Here is a 20,050-nt window from a genome sequence, read left to right as displayed (position 1 = left end):
TAATCTTGAACTCAAATGGATTTACGAAGTTATCCGAAATTTCGCATTATAACATAAAATAGAGTTACCAAATCATAGTAAGTTCGAAGCAGTACAACTATTGGGCAACACGTAGGATATCATAAGGTTGAAGCGAACCAAACTACACGAACTTTAGCTTTAAATTTAGCTTCCCATAAGCAAAGAAGAAAACAAATGAATTGCGAGTGACATCAACTAAAACAAGGCCCCCAACTATCAATTTTGTTTCCAAACATTCCTATGCATCAGGACTGTTTGGAAATAATGCCTGGTCTAGTCACCAGCGAGAAAAAAACCAGAGAAAATCGATTGTTTTTCGTAAATTTGCGTCAGAAGATGCCCAGAATTTCAAATAATCTAAATATAGTTACGCACGTTATAGTTCAACCAAGCGGATCCAAAAAAAATATGAATGCATTTCCAACTATTGAAAACTCATAAACAACATGATAATTCGCTCGATTTTCGTTCTCGCCTGTTGCTACATCCCGTTTTCTGCGTCTCTTATTTATTCGGTGCAAAAATCTTTGTTGAGTAAAGTGAGAATAAGGAAGAGGTCAGTGACACTGATATTATAGGACGGAATTTGACTGAAATTCTGATATTTTCCTTTTATGTTGCGTTTCAAATAAAAAAAGTCATGATAACTACGAATATACTAACATATTAATCAAAACTTAATGATATTTAGATCAAGAGACGTTAATAAACCTATCATAACGAATTATTGACTGGTACTGGTTTGCTATTTCCTTCAGTTTTCCATCTTTCAACATAATTTCTCCATTCCAGGTATTCTTGTTCTGATTTGTCCCTCATTCCTGAATTTTTATTTGAATTCCTTTTAGTTTTCCTTGATTTTTGTGTATTTTCTTTCATAGTCAGTATTAAAACAACTATACTATTCTTTTATCTCACATTATTTCTTATTAATTTTTACCATATCTTTTGTTCTTTGTTATAACTACTCACAAAAGGATGGTGGGTGATAGATGGAATGGTGGTCACATTGCCATGTATGTTATTAACAAGTCAACAAACCCTGATTATTAAGTTTATAGTTACTAAATACATTGAGTTCTTATTTTCATTTTATTATTTTATTATTATTCATTTTAACTCATATTTTACTATTGAACAGTGTATTGGGAAATATTTTCGTCGTAAAATGAAAGTCGAATAAAATTAATGCATTTAAGTCAAACATTGAACCAATAACCATTAATGTATAAACTCTAACACCATAAAAATATATTTCAACATGATATAATACAAATAATGAAAAAAATTAAAGATTTCAAATGTACTTTAAAAAAAAATTAGCCCTCAAAACTAAATCAAAGTCATTTTAAATAAATAAGTATAATATCTTTACGGAGATATACAAAATTAATAAACAAAATTTTGATGATCTGTCTAGAATTATATATATAATACTGACGGAAGTTCTGACAAAAATTAGCAAACCATAGTCATCGAAAATTCGAAGTATTTTTATACCTAATGATTATAGTAACCTAAATAATGAAAAAATTGAAAGGCTGAAAATATACTTTGAGAAAAAAATATTTTACACAAAAATTAGCCCCCAAAACTAATTCACAATCATTTTAAATAAATAAGTATAATGTATTTATGGAGATATACATAAATAACATACAAAATTTTGATGATATGTCTAGAATTATATATATAATATTGACGGAAATTCTGACAAAAATTAGCAAACCATAGTCATCGAAAATTCGAAGTATTTTTATACCTAATGATTATAGTAACCTAGTGACTCTACACTAGATATAATTTAACTTAAAAAGCCACCATTTTAACATATGTGTTAGTTATGTTTAATCGAGAAGAATATATAACAGCAACTTATTGATCTACTCCCTCTGGATCAAACTCTAACGAAAACATATCGATATTTCTTAACATGACCATCAAAAACACGACTACTAATGAGGAACAGAAACAAATTTTGTTACGGTTGGACGTTACACGAACACGAATGAATAATTTACTTCGATATACGCCTTAAACTCCATTATCCTTCAAGCACTATCCACACCAAAAATAAAATAATAGTAGGGAAACCAAAGAGAACTAACCAGAGGGTTTCGGATCGAGTATAACTTGTCCCGGACACCGGACACACGTTCGGATACGACACTTCGAGAGAGAATCGCACGCAAAATAACGGTTTGGTAAGCGTCAGGACGCAACACTGACTCTAACCAAGCGAAATAGCCGGGATATCTGTGCCAATCGAAACTATTTTTACTGTGTAATTACTAGGTGGGCGTCGGGACGTTCCCAACACCTGTACAATAAGAACGGTGCTTTCGGTATGTTAACATAACGGGAACAACAATAAGCACTTCGTAAAAATAGTTTACAAACCGAAGAATTGCCAGAAAATCAAATATTTTTAACAAAAAAATTTAACTCAAACAGTAATATTAAGTTAGATTTGTTTATTGGTAATTTAATTTTTTGTATAACAGGTCAATTGAAAAGTCCCCGGTCTGACATATAGATGGCGATACTAGAATTAAATCCATATGTTTTTTAGTTAGCCCTAACCCTCAAAAGATGCGTGTATAAATCTGACAGCTATAGGATTATTAGTTTGTGAATTATAGCATTTTGAGTGAAGCAACTTTTGTTACTGTGAAAAAAATTGATAAAAAGGAATTTCGCATGTTAATGAAATATTGCGTTTTGAAGGAAAAAATACAGTTGAAGAAAAAACTTGGCTTGATGCCGAGTTTCCGGACACTGCTCCAAGAAAATCAACAATCAAGGATTGGTATGCTAAGTGCAGACGTGGTGAATTGAGCACCGAAGACGGTGAAGGCAAAAAATCCACAAAATGATTTTGAATGACCGTAAATTCAAACTGAATGAAATAGCAGACACTTTAAAGATATCAACGAACGCGTACAACATATCATTCACGAATATTTGGGTATAAGAAAGCCCTGTGCAAAGTGGGTGCCGCGCGAGCTCACTTTTGACCAAAAACAACGACGAGTTAATGATTCGGAGCAGTGTTTGAAGATGATCAAGCGTAATAAACCCGAGTTTTTGCATCGATATGTGGCAATAAATGAAACATGGCTCCATCATTTCACTCCGAAGTCCAATCGACAGTCATCCGAGTGGACTGCACACGATGAACCCGCTCCAAAGCGTGTGAAAATGCAACAGTCGGCTGAGAAGGTTATAGTGTCTGTATTTTGGGATGCACATGTAATAATTTTCATTGACTACCTTGAAAAAGGAATGACCATCAACAGCGACCATTTACATAGCGTTATTGGACCGTTTGAAGGACAAAATCGCCGAAAAACGGCCGCATTTGAAGACAAAGAAAGTGCTGCTTCACCAGGATAATGCACCGTGTCACAAGTCAGTGAAAACGATGGTAAAAACAATGAATTGGGATTCGAATCGCTTCCTCATCCACCGTATTCTCCAGATCTGGCCCGATCGACTATTTCCTGTTCTCAGATCTCAGAAGAATGCTCGCTAGGAAGAAATTTTCGTCGAATGAAGAGGTGATCGACGAAACTGAAGCGTATTTTGAAGCAAAGGACAAATTGCACTACAAAACTGATATCGAAAAGTTGGAGGGTCGCTATAATCAGTGTATCACCCTTCAAGGGAATTATGTCCAATTAAAAAAATAATTTTTCCAAAAAAATGTGTTTTACTATAGTAGACCGTGGACTTTTGAGTTAACCTGTTAAAGGGACAAATGAAATTTTCATCCTTTTCTGTTTAATGATACAATAACGCAATGACCAGCCTTTGGATATATAAGAAACCGATTTTTTTAATACTTTTAGACTAGAACGAATAACGCACAACAGAGATAGAGATAAAATCGATGTAATCTATGCAAAATTATGAACAATTACGGCAAGACCCCAGAGATCTCGACCGGAACCCGATAAAACAATATCCTGGCAAATACACCGCATGAAATAGCACTTCGAGGAGAGCTGGCGAATCGAAATTCGACAACTTATACATCTCGAGACCGTCAAGATCCATCATAAGACCGGGCCGTCGGAATGGCTCGGCAAACTTCCTCCATCCCCCACTTGGCCGTTTTCCATTAGAGCACCACGCTATAATTCACTTACTTCCAGCCTGGATTGTCGAAATTGGAAAATTACAAGCGCCGCAATTAGTTTCGACGACATAATGCGACTTTTCCCGCTCCTCCTGCCGTCTGCTTAGTGGAATAATCGAATTGTTGGTGGAGATGGTTGGATGGTTGGATGGAACATGAAATAGACCAGGGATGTTCAGACTGTAAAGTCTGAGAAAGCCGATTTCAATATAAATATCCCCAGAAACAATATTGTATTTTATATTCGACGACAGATATGGTGTTCAACGTGACCCTGCAAACTAACGGACCTATGATGTTCGCTTTTTTCTTTCATTCTTCATGATACTGTTCGCCAGTCCAAGCTTCTCGCTGTCACTTCTGTTCCGATGTGCGAAAATTAATGAAATTGTAGAGAATTTTACGCAGAATCGAACGGTGATACTATAATTCTTGTGTATCATTTAGTTGCCGAGATATACTAGGAAAAGTGATTTTACAAAGAATTGGTGGATTTCAGTTTATGTCCTATATCTTCTTAAAAACCCGTATTCTAAAGTATATTATCATGAATTTTCGTTTCTTTCAGCCCAAAATACATATATTTTGAAAGTTTTACTTGTATCCGAGAGTCACAAACACTTTTTCCTGATATATAGTCGTGAAAGTTTGCGATTTTTTGCCATATTCAATGTTTTTATAATGATTTCTGGTTCTTATTAATGCATCCCTATGCATCCACCTAGTCGTTTCTTCAGAGGGGCCGTGTTATGGTTTATCGGAAAGAAGTTAATGGACTCAGCTTCCTCTACACCTCAAAAACTATTATCATTGTTGAACTTGCCAAATAGATCGAACTTATGGAATGAAAAAGTTGAAGCAAAAAAAGGCAAAAGATAAAAATGCGATTTTTTGCCCCTTCCAAATTTTTTATAATCATTTCTGGTTCTTATTAATGCATCCCTATGCATCCACCTAGTCGTTTCTTCAGAGGGGACGTGTTATGGTTTATCGGAAAGAAGTTAATGGACTCAGCTTCCTCTGCACCTCAAAAACTATTATCGTTGTTGAACTTGCCAAATAGATCGAACTTATGGAATGAAAAAGTTGAAGCAAAAAAAGGCAAAAGATAAAAATCGACCCAAAATGCCGTTCAACAGCGAATTAAACTAACGTATGTGTTCTTATTTCGATTAGACAAAGAAATTGGGCCACCAACACCGTCCCATTATCCCACACTTCGGCGTCGTTCCTGCCAACGATGTCGTCAAGGGTCCCCGAAGCAGAATCTCGTCGGAATTGCGGCACCGTAACGCAATAACGACAATATCCAACGATAACAATAACATTAGCGCTGCCTCTCGGTTACTTACCTGTTCGGAGCGTGCATTTCTACGCCCGCTCGCCCAATTAATTCCCCCAACAGTCCATTGTTTACTGGACAAATAACCATAAAGGTATGACAATTGATCGCGATGTTGACGCAACGATAATGATTATACGGCGGGGGATATCGAGGTTATTTGCGCGCGCACTCTAGCCCTACGAACTCGCCGACTTTTGTATCATTTAATCTATCTACCCGAGTAAACATAACGATTGGATCAGATGCAGCGAAATAGCTTCTTTTATGCACACTGCATATAAAAGATACACTACATGATATTACGTTATTTTTTAATGTATGGGGATGCATCTCGCCAGGTTCCTACAATTGGGAGGCGTTTATTTTTCTGTAAATACGAATTTCCATCCTGATACTGGAAATAAATAGATTATTATCGCAGTGTTCACTCTTATTTATGGAGGTTATCAAGAAAAAAAATCAAATATAAGGTAAATGGTACGAAATAAAAATAAAGATAAACATAACTAACATAATTTTGACGTAAAAACATCCCCTTATAACCGAAAAAAGCACGCAAGGATCCCATATAAAGAGCAATATTTAAATAAAAGTACAAATATAAAGATGTTCCTCTACCTTTTCCAACTGATTTTTTTACAGTTTTATATATACGAGGGTGAAGCTGTAATACGTTGTTTGAATTCTCAATTAATAGTTAATATTGCAGTTCTCTTCTTCTTATTTAGAGCTTTCAGTAATATATCTTTAAGAAAATTATCAAAATAAGATTTTACTTGTCACTTACAATTGTTTTTCAACTGAAAAAAATTATCTCACACGTCACCAAATCTGGTAAGTAAGGATCGTGTTCTATAAATATTACTTCATTTTTAGCTAAATACTTTTCAGTGGCTTCTTTGGAGTGCACAGTAGTTAATAGGAAACCTGATATTTTTCTATACATTAACAAATTACAGCCTTTTTCAAATTATTTAGCCGGAAATAATAATTTATCGATTCCCAATTATCTCTGTACTAAAAGCCCCAACTCCGTGTAAAAAAACCACATATTTTTCGTCCATAGATCAATTTTCTATCAAATTAGAGAGTAATTATTCCCAGCGATCCGAAAAATGGCCATTATTAACGTCGAATTTTTTATCAAAAGCTCATACGTCAATTTATGTCCTTTAACGTTGGACTAAAATGGCAAAAAAAAACGAATACAACCATTAATTTCACTCTAGTCTCCTTTAATGAATATATAAAGTCAAACTGTCGTAAAAAAAAACTTAAAAAGCTACCTTTTTTAGGTTATGTTTATTACAATTGAAAAGTTAGGAAAGATCAGTTAATATTATATAAAGTGTTAATATAATCAATTAATTAATTTTAGTAATTGATTAATAAATCCATTAGTAAAGTTAAAACAGATTTTTTTAATATTTCCCCACATATAATTAAATTTTAACGATCTCACAACGTTGCGGACTGAAATATACACATTTACAATGTTTTGGTGGATGCGCCGCCCCCTTCAATCATAATGCCAACAGAAACCTCTAAAGATATGTCAACGATCGAAAAAAACTAGAGTTATTTATATTTCATTTTCGGTGTAGTGTTCTATCCAAATATTTGCGCCGTACTATTTCGAAACCCACTTGGAAATTGTGTTGGGAATAGACACGGTGAGGGTTTTTTTGTTTTCCAGACCTCGACGCTTTTATATTTGTGTGTATGCGCCATGTATACGTTCCGAAATATTCGTTCTTGGTAACATCAACAAATTCGGGAAGTGCGAAAAAAATGCAATTTATTCCTTTTTTCTCGTTAAACGACTCCCCAAACTATAAACACTTGGGGAAATTTATTAATTGTACATATATCAGCAGAGTCCCAAACAAATGCTTTAGCGGCGATACTAGACGTTTTATTTATTGGTATTCGGGGATTTATCGGTCATTATATCAATTTGTTTCTTGTTATTGGTACGACGACCTTCACACGTTTATATTTTGTTAGTAAACAGGGTTATTTTCTTTGAAATGTTTCAAAAGAAAGGTCTAACCCTATAACCAAGCGCATTCTCCATAATATCATATTTTTTTAAAATTATATTTGTGCGTAATAAAAGGGCATAATTAATTATATACAACTAAAAAAATTATACAGAAAATCAAACTGAAGAAAAAATTTTTCATATAATATTATATAATTGAAATTATTGGCAACAAAACCCACCGGCGCCTCCGCCAATTCGTTTTCTAAAACGTTTTTAGATACTTACCCTCGCATTTTAAGCCTTGCCGGTACAAACCATACAATAAGGAACCGCAATGGTCGCAGAAAGTGGGCGACATGTAGTTGTGGATCTTGAACCGATGAGGTACGTCGATCTTGAACCTTTCCCGAAGATACTGTAAAAAATATCCGTTAGTTTCTAATTGTTCAACTGTTCAAGGCCTGCTTAGTATTAATTCTGATCCTTAGTAATGGATAAAAACATATCTACAAATTTTAATATTCTCATTAGAGATCTAGTTTAAATTGGAATATAATTTTACTATATTTTTGTTGAAATAGAGTAGAACAACAAAAATCAATGTTAGTGTTGTTTTACATCAAAAAAGGAGTTAAAGAAATAGAAAATATATAAAATAAAATACTTTTGTTTGGTTTATCATACGTTATCATTTCTTCAACCGCTAACAGATTTAAGATTTTTTTTTGTCATTTCTGTTCAAATAATTGCAGGTTAGTGAAAATTATAAGTTAGAAATATACTGTTTAAATAATCATAGGCTAATGAAAATGACGTAGGTTATAGAGAATTTTACGCTGAATCGAATGGCAGTATAATAATTTCTCTGCATCACTTAATTTCTGAAATATACAAAGAAAAATGAATTCTTAAAATATGAGTGAATTTAAGGTTATGTCACAGATCTTAACATCTTTTACCATAAAATACGTATATTTTTGAAGTTTTCTCTATATCTAAGAGATAAAAAAAAAGTTGACGCTTCTTTTCTCATATATATCGAAAAATATAATGAATCCATATCGATTTTTTAATATCCGTACTCCAGAACTTATTAAAAAGGCTACACTTATTTTATCAATATCACTTTTAACAATATATATGCATAAAAAATTGATAAAACATAGCAGGACATTAAAAACAATTAATCAAAATATTGCTACTGGCGATCAGTCAACACTACTAGACCTAAATTGAAAATAGATTAATAAATACGCGATCTTAAGTTGTTAGCTAGCGTTCTTTATCAATATCGCAAACTGCTCGCGGCGACTTCGCCATATCATCAACACTATTTTCTCAATTAATACTTACTATGGTACTTTCCGAGTTTATACTGGAACCGGAACATTTCCCCAGGAGTTTGTCGTGGCATTTCTTGTGCACCGCCGTTTGACAACCTAGGAGAGAACATAGATTAGCAGGATCCGGCCTATCCGTTATACACAGCCACTCACTTTGGCACTGATAGCCCTGTTTACCGAAACCCCACAGAAAATCCTTGCAAAAAGCGCAGAAGGTGGGCTGACGGAAGAACTTGGCTACGAACTTGTGTCCTTTAACCGAATGAACTCTGGAAAAAAAACGTAACTTTACCAGGAATGGTCTGAATGAATTTGGATGGTTTTACTACTTGAGAATATGTTGGAATTTCTTCCTCATAACTTTACGATACGTGGGCGACAAAGTTATGGACGACTGGTGACTTTATATGAATGAAAAGCGTGTAACTTTTCCAGATTATTAAATGTACAACAACGGACAAAACAAACAGGCATTATCTCTGAACGAAAATCGATTTATAACCAAATATTGAGAGTCATTGAGAGGCTAAACAAATTTCTATTGTTGAATTAACAAAAATCTGCGTACTGTCAGACATTATCAACGCTAACTAACGACAATAAAAATAAGATAACGATATAGTGCGATATATTTTAGTCCACGTCTGTATGGGAACCGTATTACGGGCAAAATCTAACCGAAACCAAACCAAACCAGCCGGTTTAATGAGTGTAATTGTACTTCGCTGAAAACACGCGCCTTTCCAATAAATAGATCCGAGTCATCTTGATTACTACGTACAAGGATGATCCGGACCGTATACTAAGAGTGATATAATACGGCCAAAATTAACCAGAACATTAAACATTGGTAGTTCTTAAGAGCTGTATTGATTCACCGGTACCAACATTCTAAAATAATCAAGTTTTGAATTATGAAAACACTAATTCTACTAAACTAGTATTTGAACGAGTAGATGGTCCTTACAGAAATAATGTTCTCGTGCTAATTAACATTAAAACTTAACAAAACTGTTTTTCTCATATTATATTAGATGCTTGCATGTATTCTAATCACTTTTTCATTTTAAAAAAGTATTAATTCTTCCCATTTTTTAGCAATATAGCAATGCCATATCAAAAGGACAATGTTGGTTTGGCAATGATCCAATCATTACTCGATTTACGTCCTTTTCAATATTTTGAAAGCATATGGCAGCGAAATCATGCCGCAACGATCCGAACAGGTGGCAATCAGAGGATGCTAAGTCTGGTCAGTAGGCAAAACTTCCGATTCGAGCTGCATCACTGTATATTTCACAACCCCTCTAATGTATTATTCAACCGACGTCAGCAAACATCTGTAGTAACAGTTCTATTCGGTTTTAGCATCTCCCAATACAGTGCAGCTTGCTAATCGCACCATATTCAGAGCCACACTTAATCATGAATATTCCGTTTCAGTCTCGATGTTGATGGCTCTGCTGGACTAATCCATAACTTCCTGCGTTCGAGATTATCCTAGTAGATCCACTTTTAATCGTTAATTACAATACACCTCAAAAAACTCGTCATTCTTTGGCTGATCATGAACAAAACTATGTAATAGCTATTTTACCTTCTTTCAGACCTTTTCCATCGCATACAAACATCTGGAAACAGTTGGTTCATCCACTGTTAAACCGTGTAAAGGTTCCTCACGAGTTTGAGCTTTGTTTTCGCCCAATGAATCTAGCAATTCATTGTTTTCGAGCGTTTTTGGTCCTCCAGGCCATTCTTGGTCATTGACAACAAGAATTACCACAGATAATTGGAATATGATGAAACAGGTATATGTAGAAGTGTTCAATGTGCTTCATCAACACATTTATTCGATCAAATAACAAATGTAATTGATGTTGAATAAGAAATCTAGAGTTTTCCTTGATTAATACTGAATAACTCAATGATACTAAATGGGAAACTGTTATTTTGGGTACAAAAATGTCAAAACCGTCATGTCGAACAGTTAGGTTAGGTTTTTTAATGCTTTTTGTTTGATGCTGTTGATCCCAACCACATTCATTCACTTTTTTTTGCCAGTAACATGGCAATAGGAGAAACGACATCATCTAGTCACCATGTAACTTTAATACATCATTCGAAACAAGTGATTGTCGATAAAGCCAACATATATACATCAAAACATAAGAGTAAATAATTTGAATGAATGGTGGGATCAAACTTGGCTTGAAGAATGGATATCATTTAAGGAATTTGTGGCTAATTTTTTGGGTAATGTAAAAGCTCCTAACTATAAACTTATCCTAGCTAATATTGCAGACAAATTAGCTGATGATGGCATAAAATAAATGGAGAATAATAAATAGATATTCATCCTAAATGAAAAAATTCTTACTGCGACTGCATATTGTCAAGCACTGCCATATTTCACGATGATAATATGGCCAAACACAAAGCCAAAAGGGTTCAGTTTTGGTTTGAGAAGCTTTACAATATTATCACACATCTTCTCGGTCCAGAACAATCGCTAGATCTCAACATAGTTGAACGGTTATGGGGAGTTTATAACAGAGAATGAGGAGTTGATTTCCATCTCCAACATCATTAAGGTAATTAGTGGATTTTTTGGCACAAATGTGGGACAACATTTCATTGGAAACTATTCAGACACTCTACGAATCTGTTCTGCGAAGATATGCGCCTATTTCAAAAACAAATGATGCTCAACACCTTATTAACAAATAAGTATTGTATATATGTCAGGTGTTCATATTATTTAGGCGAATTTAAAACGTAAACACTTCGTAAATCTTTCAAGGCAAATTCATAGTCATAATAAACGAATCTTAGAACAAAACCTGACGAGCACCACACTTGGGACGTCAGCCCCCGAAAAATTATCGATATGTCGATTTCGTTAACTTTTAAAAAAGATCGATATATCGGGGGGAAAAATATTTTAGAGTATATACTGGTATTTTTAATAAACCCTTACAATTAAGTATCAAAATTACACCGGACCTTTGAAATTAAGTATCAATTTAAAAAGTTTATTAAAAATAATTATATGGTTTTATAAAATGTTTAAGAAATATATTTAATTTTTTCAAAAAATATCGATATATCGAGGGATCGTCAAAATCGTCCAGTTATCGGACGTATGCCAAATTCTTGAAAGCAATAGAAGAGGTTATAACTCTAACCTATAAACTATTGTGGCTGTATAGTTAACTGTAGTTTTTAGATATACTATAATGTTAAAATAAATTATGTTTAATAATATTTTTGTTCAGTTATTTTATTTAAATTAGAATTGTGATGTATGTCAATGCCAAACTGAACTAAAACTCAGAGTTGACGCGACAACATATCGACGTTTTAATCACAGAAAAAATAGAAATTTTACGGTATAGGCGACCTTGGGGAAATGTTTTGTTTAGTTCAATCAACGGTAGCGCTGCGATCGCAAATTGTGATTGGCTAGTTCTGGTAGCTAATTCCTGGTGCCGCCACTAACATGGAACGTGATTGGTCCATCAAATTGTGTGAAGTCAGCATTTTCTATGGGCGTCCATTTTTAAGTTTACTGTTTGTAGGTTTTGGTTTTTGTTTAGACCAAGACATTTTCGTTTTACGTTGTGCATATTTTCTGTTTTACATTAATTATTATGGGGTAATAATATAAAAATTGATGACAATACGTCAGTGTAGTAAAAGATGTAGTGTACCGGGGTAAAAATCTACTACGGAAATTAGACATCGTTTCCCAAAGAATGATCTTGCACCTTTCAAAAATATGTTGATCAAGTAAATAGTATTAAATTACCTGGATAAACCACAATGCAAATATATCAACATCATGGTGTCAGTCACGGACATTTTAGTGAAAAATTTAGAATTACCCTTCCTTCACGAACAATCATTAGGGTAACTGCATATCCAACATTGTTTTTATCAGGTAAATATAAAATTATCTATCTACGACATGTCTGTTTATATATTGTTCGTTTACAGACAATCAAAACTTACTTATGAAGATGTTAGTAGTAAATTCAATTAATCTACCAAGTTGTTCGTATGCTGTCAATGTGATGTCTCTATATAAAGAAGTCTTACAAGAAGGTAATAATTAAGATAACTGGATAATTAGTAGTAATAAATACTACTTTTAATTGTAAAATATCCCTAAAATATTTGTAATACTTTAACTTATAGGAACAATCAGTGTTCAATAGGGAAGGATTTAAAGTTTACCTTCAATATATCAAGATAAGTTAGAACTCTAATAGATCCCATAAAATTGATGGCACTAAACAAATACGGGAAGGCGTTATAGAAGAATTATAGATATTTTAATTTTGCCTAGAAAAGAGTTCATAATTGTTTCTTTTTGCCTTCTGTTTATATATATTTATATCATTTACACTTATGTATATTTGTATAGGATTTTATTTTAATAAATTAATTTTAAAATTTAAATTTGATTTTCATTTGAATACTATTTGCCAATAAATGTGACGTCACAAAATAATCACGTGAAATGGCAGACCAATCAAAGCAAAGTATTTTTCTTACAGGTTTCTACATAATTATTTTAAACTAACCAATCAAATTCACGTTGTCAGAGCCGCCAATGATTGAACTAATCAAAACTTTGCCCCACTACTTACCATTGGAGTTGCACGCCCCTGGTTTTAATATCTCAAATTTTAGTGACGTATATACAACGTAACTTAGAACAGACTATATATGGTTTTTTATAATGTTTAACAATTTTTTTTTTTTTTTGAGAAAATACCGAAAAATATCGATATCGACTAAAGATGTCGATATATTGTTTAAATCGATATATCGATATTTTTCGGCATCCCTAGCCTACACTGCTGATGAGCCACCGAGCGAATTATCAGGATATTCCTGCATCAGACCCAGACGGCCATTATCGAAGAATCCACCGTTTGATTTAGTTTCGCAACAAATCACATACAACATCGTAAACCAGAGACGTGATTATGACTAAACCGTGGAAAAATGCGAGAAATCCTCATTACGGCCGGTTGTAAATAGAAGGCGAGAAATAGTCCAACTTTATATATTTTTATGGATTATTTTTATTACTTTATTCCCGATTTATCGACCCGTAAAACGGTAATAAACGGTCGCTACAGTGCGTTAGCCGATACCCGACCGCCATAAATTACCTCTGGTGCTTCACCGCGCCCCTCCTCCTGTTGATCTGGCGACCGAACGCTCTGGAGAAGGCGTCCTCCTCGCTCTCCGAGGCTGCGGCCGGCATCAGGGGGCTGAGCGACGTCCTCTCCGGACTGTAACCGGCCGGGGTTTCGGAGGAAGTCATCTTGGGCATGGTACCATGGTGCCGAGGTAACCTGGACCTTGTGTGAGCCTAGAAAACACACCACCGTTGTAGTGAACGCTTGAGAATATGCAAATCTAGTGCGGCAATAGTCATAACTGCGGGTTTATCTAAATCCCGAAGCTGTTAATCTTTTTACGTATTTAACAGGCCGAGATTAGGTACCTAATATTTTTTTATGGTACCACAACAACGTTGACGGCGCTTGTTTTGCTAATTTAACTATATATGAGCTTTGTTAACGCCAGAGAGATTAGGTTAAAAACGAGATGGGATATCTAGAACAAACAATCTCACACGAGATAGTTAACAGGTTGTGTAATAATTATTGCGTTCGGATAGAGATGGCGTTTTACTTGCAGACCCTTAGACCACAGGTGTCTGGAAATGAAAACATTTATTTATTCAAAATATTAACCATTTTATTCTATACATCTCTTCGTCTTTCAGGCAATTTATGGATACTAGAGTCACTATTTATATTTCGGGAATAAGGAATAAAAACAAATAGTTTAGCTGGGTATATATTTTTATTGTTTTAAGTACTCGCCACGATGATTTGAATGTCATTCGACAATTCATCTATTCCAGATTAATACTGTATCTAATGTTTTACATTCTGACATTTCGCGATATCAAATAAATAAGCAAAATGAGGTTAAATAAGGACGGCTGTCAAAACTAGCGCAGTTGATTGTAGATTTTAGCGACAGATGTCGCACTCTCGAATTTGTAGCAAAATACTAATATATCCAGAAAATATTTTACTCAAAATCTATTATTACACTACATATTTGAAAATAAATACGTTTTTACAATGTCTACGTTACACATTGTCAGACATCTGTCAAAATCAACGAACTCTTAACAACACTGTCACAAAATAGATGTTGCTTAACAAAAAATTGACAGAAAAGCACAGAAAAATGTGGGTGTTTAAAAAAGCTTAAAGGTACAGGAATAAAAAATACGTTACCTTGGGAAACGTATTGTCACTATAACCGGCAACCTCGGGTTTTCTCTGGTTTCGTCCGTTGTGTCTTTTTCTTTCTCCGTTTCTTCTGTCCCCTCCCGAGCTTTTCCTCTGTTTGTTCACAGATCCACCAGTGAACATCATCTTGCAATCTATATATCATTAAATCAAGCAAGAAACAACAATTAATCAACTCAACTTTCATTTTGGATGAAGGAAATGTATCAGATATATCATCAAAAATATGCTATATTGCGTTAATATGCTTCATTTCTATGATAATTGCAGTAAACTTGATGATATAGCCCTTAAGAAATTATGAAAGTTCTGCGAATAAACAATTTAGACGACAGATGTCGTTGTGCAATTATGATGTTATTACCAGCAACCCTAAATACACCAAATCTGGAAATTGTATCCCATTTCTTATAAACAATGCCACTAAATTGTTAAATTTTGACATAAAGACCATTACTTAAGTTAAATCACAGTCGTGGCTTGTCTAGAATAATTATATTTCCAATACGAATATTGCATATTCAATTGAGTGGTTTATCGCCAGAGCTTTATCTAGTAATGCAAGAAACTGAGTAATTAAGCACATGTATTTAACAAAAATGCAAAATGCAACAAAATTAAGTTAGAAAATTAAGAATTTTGGCTGTTCCAGTTCTCCAAGTGATTTGGAGCCGTTGGAACGATTATGAAATGTTGTTTATAGCATAGCTGAGCGATCGAACAGTAAACAACATCAGACTCTGGATGATATCAAGACATGTGACGCGTTAAAATAGCATCAGAGCAGGATCACGCCTCAAGACATTGTTCGTACGTACACACATCCATTACTCACATCAATCAAACAAACTGGTCTCTAGCGTAGTTTCTCAGACCATTCACAAGCACAAACTCACGTTTATATTAAAAATAGCGTTCGAGTGAATCATAGGAGCGAAAATTCGATCGTGTCTTGCGTTCGAAAACAATGCACGCACATCGTCAGGACCACCGGGGCCGTCCAGAGTCAATATCCGTGTCCGCGATGGGGACCGAGCCCCAGAAACGATGCCCATCCGTCGGGAAACCAGGCTGGGACCCGCGTGGCGATCTCGCTTTTTTATGGAAACGCTTTAGACGTCGAGATTACGAGCGTTCGATGTTTTAAACAAGTCCATCTCGGCTCAACTATGCGCCGATCAGTGTTTATGTGTCGAAATTGGCTGGCTATTTATTTTTAGACTTTTTAGTCGATCCGAAAACATAGAGAAATGTGTGTTTAGCGATCGCTCCCAATCGTTACTGTCAGTGATCCGTGCTTGGATTATATTTATTTATTTTTTTCCGCGCCAAATTTATTGATTTGCGTCGATTTTTCACGCTGCCGCTATCCTTTAAAATGCTCCCGTACTGCGAGGCATTCCTCACTTCAAAACTACGTTTTACTGGTTGCCTTCATCATATAAATGTTCATTATATTCATATTACCACTTTTCTATTCTGTTCAACCATATAAAATAACCAAAATATGTAATATAACAAAGAATAACTATAAGCCTAGAGTTCAAACTTCTAGAGATTAAAATTGTTTATAACAAAAACCACACAACCAAAAAACAAATATATTTAAAACATATATTGACACTACTGCAAATTATCGGTGGAAATGTTATAAGAATAAATCAACAAACAATTAACTTAATCATTTTAATACGACCTCTAGAACTACTTAATCGTAACCAGTAGATCGAATGTACGACACAGTTCTCGGTTTGACGGGTTTACGCCGGTAAAACAGTAGTCCTTCTTTCAGTTTACTTGTCAGAGAAATGGTAGGTCGTCGGAAATATCTCCGAATTTCTTTAAATATTTTCTTCATCTTTTTAAACATACATTGTTATTTTGCTTGACATCAATTATTGTTAAACCCGCAATATATTTCAATGAGTATTTTAGTGATATAGTGCAATTTTAGTGATGTTATAGTTTTGTTTGTATCTTAACCTCTCGTACAGTATATTTATGTCTTGATATTTTGTGATTTATTCTTCAAAGATGTTTTTAGTTTTATCGACAGTCGTGGTAAGGTTTTAACTATTATTTTTTGTTTGTTTTTGTAGACGAAGGGTACCTCAAGTTTTGGTAAACGCCGCAATAAGACTCACACCCTTTGCAGAAGGTGTGGAAGGTCTTCATACCACATTCAAAAGTCACAATGTGCCCAGTGTGGTTATCCCTCTGCCAAAATGCGTTCCTGTAAGTGTTTATATACGGATAGCTTATTTTTATGTCCCAGTGTGTACAAGAACTAATTTGGTTTGTACTTTTAAGACAACTGGTCTATTAAGGCCAAGAGGAGGAAGACCACCGGAACTGGCCGCCTCCGTCATCTTAAAATCGTACGCAGACGTTTCCGTAATGGGTTCCGTGAAGGCAAACCACCAGTGAAGAAATCCACATAGGTTCATAAGTCTGTTTGTTTAAAATAAAATATTTATAAAAAAGTAATGGTCTTTCACTTACTGTTCAGAGGATTCTTACATTGTAAACGTTTTTTCCAAATTTCACAAGGTAAATTTCGTTGGATTAAGTGTTTTGGTATTTGATATTCATAGCATTTAATTAACATATTTTATTAAATATTACTAAATATAAATTAAGTTTAAATTCATATGTAGTTGCAGGGAATTAGTCTTAGATAGTTATTTCCTATTTAATTGAATAGTTGTTATAATTTGTTAAAAACAAATTGATCCTGAGGAGATATGTTAATTTTAACCAAGGAAAATTAACATAACAGATAATGCTCTTGCCTCATATCGATAATTGAAATTGTTTTTTTTGTCGAAATTATTGTACAACTATTTACTCAGTAAGAAAAGTTCATTTTAGTCATAAAAAATTAACACTATATAATTTTGTTTATACTTCAAAATGTACTGTATTCCTTAATTTTAATTGTATTATAATTAATTTTATAGCAAGTATAGAGGATACTGTGATTACGAAGTGATAGAACATTAGAATATTTGCTACTAAGTATAGACAGCCAACAATATTGGTTTCAAATTCATTGAAAATTATTTTAACACCGTCTACACCATAAAATAATTTGAAATATATAATAAATTCCTAATCTAAATAAATAATAAAACTGAAATTGTATTTTCTAAGTACATAATTTGCGATGTACAATATTTAAGTTATCGTTTGCTGTTTTAAATGACTTTATTTAACTGTATATTAAAATATATGGAAAACCAAGGATATAAAATATAATGAAAAATAATTTTCCGTCATTATTTTAATATTAAGAGTTCTACAAAATTATCAATTATCTATTTTCGTTTACTAATGAACTTTAATATTATTTTGTTTGGATAAAGTTTAACTTATTATATTAGCTGACAATATATTAACAATTGATAAAATAAAATTATGTTAAAATAGTATAACATGACGTTAGTCTGAATGTAGGCAACCAGCAATAGCTTCTTGAAGTATAAAAGTAGTTTTCCATCATTATTTTAACATTAAGCGCCTACCAAAAGAATTTTAATTATCCGTTTTCATCTTCTAACAACCCGCATCATAGAAAGGAATGATTTATTGTGAGAAAGAATTCGACTACGTGATACTAATAATGCGCAACGACTTCTTCGGGTCCTCTTGCACTGTTATTATAATTTTCTGATCAGGTACGGGGTAAGGAATTCGACGGAATGGTCAGGTAAGAACCGTTGTGAGCTACGTTTGAAGTTTTCGCGCAAACAATTAGTCTTGTTGGTGGTCCGACGAGGGACCCATCGACATTCGTCAAAGAATCCGAATCTGTTAGATGGGTGTACAAACAAGGATTACGGATCGGTCTCGGTTTGTATTGAGTAGGCCGTGACTGCGTAAGGGGAGGAAACAGACGAGTTCATACAAGTTTATGAATGAACCAATATTGATGTATATATGAGAGTTTTTTTATTGTACGCAAGATAAATAGTTTACAGCTTTCATGACTATTTGATAGATGGTGACAACACGGTAAATAATAATTAAATATTTTAATTATGAATATCCTTATAAAAAAGATATAGAGTAAAAGCAGTTCACAAAATAAAGGGTACCATAGCAACGTATGTATGACATTCATATAAGTCAATAAAACGTTTTTATTAAAATATCAGAATAAAAGTACTTTTAGAGTTTTGCGGACAAATATATGAAAGCTAATTTTTATATAGTGATATTTTTTTCGATGGTCCTGCATTTTAATTATTAATTCTCATTATTCATGCTTCTTTCGAAAGTTGTTCCTTAACTTTAAAGGTTGGATTTGCTAATTGTTTAAATTCTAAAATAATGACCGACTTATATATGATTTCTGTGTTGAGTAAGTTTCATTTTATTTCGTATCCTAATATGTTACACCCATCGGGGTTAGTTTAGTTAGCTTAAGTTATGTTAATAACTGAATAAAATGGAAATGAGTAAAAGGTTTGAACCTGTCACAGTGTAAGTCTGTATTAAAGGTAGTTTTAAAATAATCTATGACAACTGGATTACTGGTTCACTAATGAATGAAAAAGAAATTGTCAAAGTTGAAGCCTAACAATACTAGTCTGTGTATATGAAGGCGATCTGGTGAAGAAGGGTATCTTGATGAATAAAGTTGAATTTTACGATTAATCTTTAAATTTAAGGATTAGAAGTAGTTGTTTCATCAGTGACACCAATTCTTACTTCTAATATTGACGAATAGATGGTTCTCCTGCACTTGTCTTTGTTTTACTAAAATGTTCATTTAATTTCAATGAATATTGGATTACAGTAACAGTTTTTATCTCAAAAATACTATCATTAGAGTTCTTTTTTTATTGCGGATTACTTTGATGA

At 33.6% G+C, this 20,050-nt stretch overlaps 2 protein-coding genes and 1 long non-coding RNA gene across 18 annotated transcripts in view; 2 read left to right on the top strand and 1 right to left on the bottom strand.

Moving 5' to 3' along the window:
- Pkcdelta (Protein kinase C delta) overlaps window positions 1-16,467 on the bottom strand; it is a 77,751-nt gene extending 61,284 nt beyond the window's left edge. For 3 of the 16 annotated variants that reach the window (XM_076410431.1, XM_076410438.1, XM_076410439.1), the window contains exon 1: window positions 2,130-2,266. Coding sequence is in view for 5 of the 16 variants with exons in the window: in XM_076410440.1 (XP_076266555.1) it covers window positions 7,780-7,909; window positions 8,848-8,933; window positions 8,991-9,106; window positions 14,021-14,223; window positions 15,170-15,310 (676 nt within the window). In the remaining 11 variants the exon portion in view is untranslated. Of the gene's footprint in view, window positions 1-25; window positions 143-193; window positions 2,282-7,779; window positions 7,910-8,847; window positions 8,934-8,990; window positions 9,107-9,166; window positions 9,211-14,020; window positions 14,224-15,169; window positions 15,319-16,019 lie in introns of those variants that run through there. The other 13 variants (XM_076410444.1, XM_076410446.1, XM_076410440.1 and 10 more) reach the window with 12 other exon arrangements.
- On the top strand, window positions 12,514-13,186 carry LOC143200111 (uncharacterized). The gene is made up of 3 exons (XR_013006630.1): window positions 12,514-12,777; window positions 12,834-12,941; window positions 13,035-13,186. It is a non-coding gene; the product is annotated as an uncharacterized LOC143200111 (long non-coding RNA).
- Window positions 16,468-16,855: 388 nt separating the features above from the next.
- Window positions 16,856-17,672, top strand: LOC143200110 (large ribosomal subunit protein eL37). Its single transcript, XM_076410448.1, has 3 exons — window positions 16,856-16,995; window positions 17,284-17,419; window positions 17,495-17,672. The coding sequence occupies exons 1-3, from the start codon at window positions 16,993-16,995 to the stop codon at window positions 17,623-17,625; spliced, it is 270 nt and encodes an 89-aa protein (XP_076266563.1). The 5' UTR covers window positions 16,856-16,992; the 3' UTR covers window positions 17,626-17,672.
- Window positions 17,673-20,050: the final 2,378 nt, after the last annotated feature.

The sequence above is a fragment of the Rhynchophorus ferrugineus genome, unplaced genomic scaffold (assembly GCF_030347505.1).
Source record: "Rhynchophorus ferrugineus isolate W39M unplaced genomic scaffold, kcgeb_rfMv2 rfM7, whole genome shotgun sequence".
NCBI lineage: Eukaryota > Metazoa > Arthropoda > Insecta > Coleoptera > Curculionidae > Rhynchophorus > Rhynchophorus ferrugineus.
The sequence above is the reverse complement of the archived record's forward strand: the minus strand, read 5'-3'. Positions and strand labels throughout refer to the sequence as shown.

Coding starts and splice junctions, on each gene's coding strand:
- LOC143200110 (XM_076410448.1), top strand. Junction 17,420..17,494: donor CTCTGCCAAAATGCGTTCCT/GTAAGTGTTTAT, acceptor TGTACTTTTAAG/ACAACTGGTCTATTAAGGCC.